This window comes from Manis javanica, chromosome 16, assembly GCF_040802235.1.
Source record: "Manis javanica isolate MJ-LG chromosome 16, MJ_LKY, whole genome shotgun sequence".
NCBI classification, from domain to species: domain Eukaryota; kingdom Metazoa; phylum Chordata; class Mammalia; order Pholidota; family Manidae; genus Manis; species Manis javanica.
This window is the reverse complement of record NC_133171.1, coordinates 41,582,548-41,590,582: the sequence shown is the minus strand read 5'-3', so window position 1 is coordinate 41,590,582 and position 8,035 is coordinate 41,582,548. Positions and strand designations below refer to the sequence as shown.

Below are 8,035 nucleotides of genomic sequence, written 5' to 3'. Positions count from 1 at the left end.
AAGGAGAGGTGATAAATAATACTGTTTTGTGGCTTAATATATTGCCATTTAATCAAAGGTTGCATGCCATTTTGTCTTTAATTACCTTTGTGAGGTAGCTTGAAGAGAACTCTGCCCTTTTCAAGCTGTGACAGATTTCCTATTTAAGAGCAAGAAAGTCTATTGCTGAGAAGTATGCATAATTAACAGGAGAGTATAATAAAGTCATTGCTTAAATTTCACTGAAACTTTGGGCTATTTGCATTAGTGAATTTAAGGTCTAATTTATCAGTACCTAAGGTCTAATTTATCAGTACCTAGCACTTTTGTGTTTGAGAAGAAAAGATGCCAAAATTTCCTGATTCCATTTCAAAATATTTTGCAATATGTTGCAGACTGCACCAGGGCATCCGGGTCTTTTTTCAGACCTCTTATTGTGGATACCAGTAATCAGTGCATTGGCTAAATAGCACGATGGAAGTTCTTTGAGTTTCCAGGGGAGATTCTATTGACCATCTTGTGTTAGCTTGAATGCTTTCACAGCATACTGTAGTCTGCCTCTGCCAAAAGCTAAGTTAACAAATTTATACAGGACTGGGAAGTGACACGCTTGGAATACACTCCTCTTGTCTTTGACCCATGGCAGTCTTTTCTTGTTACTGCTAAGAAATGCTTCAGCAAAATCTTCCAAAACATTCATGTTCTTATCTTTCCACAGGTTTGCCAGAACCCTGTGGATAATGTGGTGGCTGTAATCACTATGGAAATAGAAGGAAAGGAAACCATACTGTTTATCTAGCCGTGCGGTCGTTAGCCAGAACACAGTTACAAATGACTTCTAAAATCCCAGTTCAGATAAGTACAAACACACATAGCCAGCAGGTGTTCGTACTCCTCTGTATTTAAAGTTTCCTTCTGATTTTTTACGACTTCATAATTAGCCCGACCTGTGAGAACTTTCTTAGGGAAAACTTCAACTGGGAAAAATGGTAGTGCCTGAATTTCTATAGTTTATAAAAGTGCGAAATTAGCAATGAGTTGTTTTTTTAATAAATACTTGATTATATTAAAAATATCTATCTTACAGAGTTTCTTGCTTTAGGGTATAAGACCATTTAATTCTGGGAATATCTTTAGAAGTGCAGTAGACACTATGTGATCCATAGACTAGTCTGTACTATTCTAGTATATGATTTTTGACCCTATATATTTCTTTGAACTGTTTTCCATTACATAAGGAAAACAAAGGACTTCTCTTTCGGCAACCGAGAGGTCCTCTTTAAGTACAGAGAAACATCAGAAAAGTATTCAGTATGTCTCAAAGATGCACAAAAATCACAGCAATGTCAACAGTCATCCGGGGAATGAATGATGCTTGGCTGGGAGCTTAGTTGAAGCTTCTTTTCAAGGAGTCTCCCCAGTACCCATTTTCACCCACAAAATGTCTGTGGCTCTGGTTCATGCTTGGAAACTGAGGAGCACTTCCCCCACAAGGATCAGCTTATATATCTGACAAATGAGAAGACAGTCTCCAAGCGGGATGCATTTGCATATGATCAGTTTTGCTAGCAGTCAAGATTCTATAGTTTTGAGGTACCAAGCAATTCTGTGCTGTATTCTAAAACTGTAAAACAAATGGAATTTTCCCACCTATCACACTCACTTACAGACACCTTGATTTCTCAGCCTGTGGGCTCCTTTCTTATCACCCTCTCAGTCCTATTCCAAATGTTGCCTAATCCAACTCAACAACACTTCAAACACAGAACACCATCTCTTGTCCTAATAAATGATGGTGAGTCAAACCTTGGCCATTTGGTTTAGAAATCAGAGTAATGTATGGCTGTATATCCATATATAGTCCCTTCCATGCTGGACCTGCTACAAAGATGCTTTGTTTCTTTCATTTATGATTTTTCAGCTTTCCTTTGGGTAAATACATTTGCAGTCATGATTTTGAAGACAAACCAATAATGAAAAATCAAGCTCATTTCCCCCCAACATAGTATATTGGCAAATCATTACTTGAAAGGTTGGTGTAAATGCCTGCACCACAGAAATGATGCTGAGCTTTATATTTAGATTCAAGATGGGGAGATTTCAAGAGCATACCAATTTGTCACAAACTGTTTTGTAATACAGAAAAAGCAAGAAGTGTTTTTGTTGTTTGTTTTCTTTTTTTTTTAAGAGAATAAAAGTGCTTTTAAGTCTCTTTTGGAACAAATGACAATTTTCAGGTTCACATTTAAAGGATTGTCAAACACGAACAAAATAAACTGAATAGAGAGATTCCTCTAGAAAAAAAGCTTGAGAAAATAATTGAGTTCTCCAGTCTATAGGAGACAACATCTAGATTCCAGTCTCAAGGCATTTCATTCTCTGGCTCACCGTGAGATTAGCAAACACAGGACAATAAGCATGCTTAATTACTGACTAGCACAGAATCTGCTATGTCCTTTACCTGGAAGCCAGATTTAATCTCTGTAATTCAAGATGCTGCTGTCGTTGACACCCAGGGAAGGCAATTTGTAAAATTGTTCCCTCTGGGATGGAACTTTTTGTGGATTTCAGGCCCTTGGACCAAAACCTAAAGGCATTTATGAATAGGTGATAAGAGAATTTTAATAAAAGTTGTAATAACCATGAAAATAGTGTCTTAAAAAATCTATGTACTATTAGCAACAATGCATGCATAGTGCCAAGCATTCGTAACTATTTGGCCATAAAAATACGTGACTGTAATTATGATATTTACAGTCAACTTATAAAAATACATGTAATTCTGAATGGCAATAGTTAATCCCTAGCTCTAACCACAAGCCTAGAAGGATTAGTTTATTAAGAGAAAGTGCAATGGGTAATTACAAAATGGACAAAGCTCTCAATTTCTTGAATTCACCATTCAAGAATGGCTATTGTTAACATCATAGGAGCTTCACTTGTAATAATTCTTCTAACATCACAAGGTAAAACCAAAATTCTGTGGAAATAAATATGAATCAAGTAGGAATGGAAAACTCAAATGATACAACCACAGTGGAGAGTAATTCTTTCATAGAATATTCATATGCAACTTTCAGAGAGGTTCAACATCCCTGCAAGAATTCATAGGATGACATTTAAGCACACCTTTCATTAAAACAAGTAATGCAACTTTTAGCTAAATCAAATCTTTTTCTATAATTTAGGTGAGTACCTCTTAGAGGTAGTCATGGAGAGTGGAACTCTTAATGATACTTTCTAATTCAAATCTACATTCTTGTGGAAAGAGACAAATTCATGGTCCACTTTAAATTCAGGAAAGGTGTGGTTTTTGAAAACTTTTAAAATCCCTCTCTTTAAGGGAAAAATATGTTTCAACTAAATAAGACATTCTGCATATCTGAGATACTTCTCACAGGTTTCTTTTCTTCTAGGAATTGATTGGTTATCTTCTAACTTGAACACCATCAGTAGTTTACAAATGGACAAAAGAATGGGTGTAATTTGAAAAACTAGGAAAATTGCACACAAGCTACTGAAAAAGGCAGTGGTTGGGCATTACCTGCAAATCATGATCTCATATTCTAAGGTGTATCTTGGCATTCAGTAAATGGACTTCTTGGAAATATGTTTCACAGTGAGGTTAGGAGGTCAGATAATGCTCAGTTAGCTTCTTCCTGGGTTTAAATTACTTCCAAGGACTGAGTTAGGGCATTTTGGGTGGTATATTAACTCTTCCAGAACAAGAAATTCCATTTCAATAAATTATTGCTGCAGTTCACTAAGGAGTACCATGGTGTTCCGGAAAACATAATGTCCCTTCCAAAATTCTACCCCTCTAGTCTCTTGAACAATAAGATAAAACTGCTCCAGTGGTTTGGCAATATATGCCATCATTTCCATATTTATTTGGCAACTGGCATGCTTCATTCTTTATAAATCAGCCTGCCCATCTTCTTTGCATGTAAAATTGTGTAAGGTAACCAAGAAGAAAAGTGACCCAACTGGGCAAGCTGTGTAAAACTTGGTAAATGAGAAGACTATGGCACACTTGAAAAAAATTAAGAGTGAGAGTTAATGGAATTTCTCAGCGGATACCTCCCATGTTTGGAAGGAGATATAAAACAGATGTTCACAAAGGGTGAGTAGGCTGTGAAGGAGGAATGCCCCTCTCCCCAAAAAACCCCACTCAGAAATTTTTACTTCAGCTATGAGATCATGGTCTGAAGGTCAACTAGTGCCAAAGACCAGTTCATCTTAACAGAGCAGTTCAGGAAGCAAAAGGCTAGGGTTATCTGTGACATGACTTTTCAAATAATGTAAGAATAATAACCCTATATTTATGGCATTTTTTTTCCATTATCAATATATCGATATTCTGCCCAGATGAACACAACTGAGAAGACGTGGATCATTTCTAATAGAAAGTCAGTAATCTCAAGGTAGGACAAAACAAACTTCAATTTATAAAATAAAGTTTTGTTAAATGTTTTTTATTTTAGAGACCATTCTCCTTTCCCTTAATATTCTGATAAACTATTTGCAAAAGTACACTTGTTTTGTTATTTCATTAATTTATCAACTTCACTTCCAAAGACTGCAATCAGAATGGAATGGTTTGTATCTCTTTTTTGAACTTAACTGAGTCCAGGAAGTTTTTGTGTTTGTGTTTTAGATTTTAATATTTTAAATTCAATTAAACTATATGCCCAATGTTAGTGGGAAACAGTAGCTCTCTTCCAGGTCAAAGAACTTACTAGCATATTTTTAATCATTGGATATTTGTTCAGTCCTACCTGAAAATGAATTATTTTACTGCTTGGCATGGGAAAAGGCATTTTCTAGTAATTTTCTGTGACAGTAAGCACCCAACAGACTTGAGTCTATCTGCTGGGGAGCAGTTTTAAACTTGAACTCAATGAAAACGTTTTACCTCAGTACTTTCTCAGAGAGAGAATTCAGCAGCAGTTAATATGCCGCCTGTGGACAGTTACAATCACCCTACGAGGTGGGCCAACCTAGGAGCACTTTCCAGGTTAACAAGAACAATGATATTGCAAGAAGCTACAAAACGATATTGCAGTAGGTGAGTACCTCTTAGAGTACATATTTATACTACTACAGTGATCGTGGCCTGGGTTGATGTTCCAAAAACTGATGCAAGGAACACACTAGACTTTATAGGATTAGAATATTTTCCTTATACTAAGAACCAGTTGATGGCACGTGAGTGGTGATGGTCCATTTACTCTGTTTGACTCTACAAGTCTCCTAGTTATGTTTCCTTTCTCCTCTGTGAATTACCTATATTCAAGGGCAGTACATTTTTACCATCAGAATATTATAACTATGGAACTCCCCCACACACATGCACACAGGCACCCTTATACACATATGTATGGGCAACATGTCTTAAGTGTTCATTTGCAGAGTTGAGTTCTCTGAAAGCAGCCAAATCAATATTCCAAAATACAGAGAACCATGAGAAGTCAATAAGAATCCATATCAACTACTTAGCTCCAACATGACACTTTGAACCTTGTTCATGTTGTAATTAATTCTAATGTCTTTTGTATTTTTTGCTAAGTCACCCAAACAAGAACTGAATGGACTCATATCTCTGTTTATTTGCTTATCACACAGTTGAATAGCACTCTTGCTGCTGAAACACTTGAGTTGATTTTGAATGGTTATTATGCAGTTATGTTTGGCTAAGGCTGATGTGACTTTCCAGAGAAATACCAGCCTGTCTGCAAATGGACACCTTCCTCCATACAAATGTCAATGTACACTAAAGATAAATCTAAGTATATGTATATATTGCACATATACATATAAAGGTAACATAAAATGGATTGGGAAGTCCTTTGGTTTAGATGGGATTAAATATGTACTTCCCAAGTGCATAGGTTTCCTTTGACTAATCTGTTCAAAGAACAAATATGGAAAGTGCCACAGCATCTTAACATTTCTTATGTCTTTTTCAATATTTGGAGTCACCCCTTTCCTCTCTTTTCCATTCTCCTAAGCATTTTATTTTTAAAAGCAGTTGGTTATTTCAGCTTTCTAACTCCTTTGATTCATCCGTTCCTTGCAAGAGCTCTAAAATCACATCCAGAAACTTATCTTTAGTGGAGAACAAGGTTGCAAAGAACTTTTTCCCCTTCTTTGATTCCCTCGTCCCCCAAAGAAGTGGACACCTTGATGTGTCATGAATAATTCACTCTTGATCTGACTTGCCTTGTTACCCCTGGCCAGCCCAAGCAGCTGAGGTCTGAGCTTTACTCGCCCTGCATCATTGTGCAATACTGGAAAAGAAAAATAATCCGTTAGTCTACACCCTTCAGACTGTGGTGACGTGATCAGGGTTCTCTTGAATTTCTATGCATTCAATTTCCTCTCTCTCCTTTCGTTTAGCGCGTTTCTTTTTCTTGTGGTGCTTTTTGGAAGGAGGGAAAAAAGTTAGGAACACTGGTAAGATAACAAAACAGTGCAGAAGTGTGCAACCCCCAGTGAGCAGCAAGCATTTGAACAGTGTGAAGGTCAGGTTCGAAGGCACAAATAGGAGGGGGACCAACCCAATAAGAAAAGAAGTAACATTTTGCAAAATGGCTGTTCCATGCTCTTGCAGGGAGCTTTTTATACATTGTGTTCGGGTGTGCTCAGTTGCTAATACAAACGTGTAAAGCAGAGGTGCACAGTGGTCAATGGCGAAATTTAAAGTGTAGATAAGGCACAAGATAGAAATGCAATCCATGTCGACGTTCCATAATGTCATTAAGCCCAGAACGCCCAGCTCAATTGAGGTGACACTAAGAATTAGCCAGAAGTTTCCCAGAGGGTGGATCACCAGGAAAAAAGTCAGAATTAACACCAGGAGAACACCAAAGCCTGCAATCAGAACAGGCACTGTGACAGACAAGCTGTAATGGTCCATGAACACAAAGGAGGGGTTGAACACGATGAATCGGATGCTTTTTGACAGGGACAGGGGCCTCAATTTTTCCAACACTTCTATGACTTCCTTCTGCTTGTCTCTGCTAGTCCTTGCCACCAGATATAAGCGAGAAGCAATGATGTTGTTTTCATCCCCTGCCTTGGAGAAGATGATGTCATTGCGAAAATGCTGAAATTCTGGCTTTTTTAAAAATGAACTTTGTAGGACACTGATAAAGTCACTTTTGTTATTGGCACTGATGTTGCTAACTTTCAGGAACTGGTAGTACTGCTCCACCCAGGACACAGCAGTGAAGCCACTGCAGAGTCTCCGTAGGTCCTCCTGGACGCTGCTGTTCCAGTATTCAAGGGGCTCATAAACGTAGAATCCTATCACAGGGCTATAGTTGCTGAAATATTTCTGCTGAACCATGGCATAGGAAACACTTGGGGAATCACTGGCTAGTAGATTGATGATGTTGGCTCCATCACTGATCTGCAAGCACCCCATAAAGGAGAAGGAGGCGTAAATGAGATAGAGGATGACAACAAATGGCTTCACATAGATATTGGTGATCCATTCATTGTAGTGTTCACGGAGGAAGTGCTGAATAAAGTGATGCTGGTAGGGGCTTGTCTCATGATGAGATGTCTGCTGATGCCCATCACTCATCACTGTCTGGAACCACACAGGTTTGCGGTCCAGGTATTCTGCAGAAGGGATCTTACAGCAAAAGATGCTGTGGTAGCGGTTTTGCTCTAGTTGGCCAGCAAAGACCAGACAGGAGCCAAAGAAAGAGAAAATGTAGAAGTAGTTCAACAGAATGGACACACACATGTTCTGACAGAAGACCTTCACAGCCTCTATGTTTGTGAATGGGCTGGCCCCCATGCCAAAGGTCATGAAGTACAGGGAGCTGGTCATGGTATAGGTGACCATCACATCGGAATAGGCATCTGCTACCCTGTCTTTGAAGGGCAAATTCTCTCTGGTTCTCCGCCATCCGGACAGAAGCTCAAATACGCCTTTAGTTCCATGACCTAATTTAAAAAAAGAAGAAACAGAATCATTGTTTTTGTTTCCGCCTGTGGTGCCGAGTGACATCCCCATAGATTACGCCAAACAGTACTCTTTGAT

At 38.3% G+C, this 8,035-nt stretch overlaps 1 protein-coding gene across 2 annotated transcripts in view; it reads right to left on the bottom strand.

Moving 5' to 3' along the window:
* Nucleotides 1-288: 288 nt before the first annotated feature.
* LOC108399973 (patched domain-containing protein 4) overlaps nucleotides 289-8,035 on the bottom strand; it is a 181,230-nt gene continuing 173,483 nt past the window's right edge. For both annotated transcript variants that reach the window (XM_037002712.2, XM_073224201.1), the window contains one exon: nucleotides 289-7,938. In XM_037002712.2, coding sequence (XP_036858607.2) covers nucleotides 6,305-7,938 — 1,634 coding nt within the window. In that variant the 3' untranslated portion in view covers nucleotides 289-6,304. The remainder of the gene's footprint in view (nucleotides 7,939-8,035) is intronic.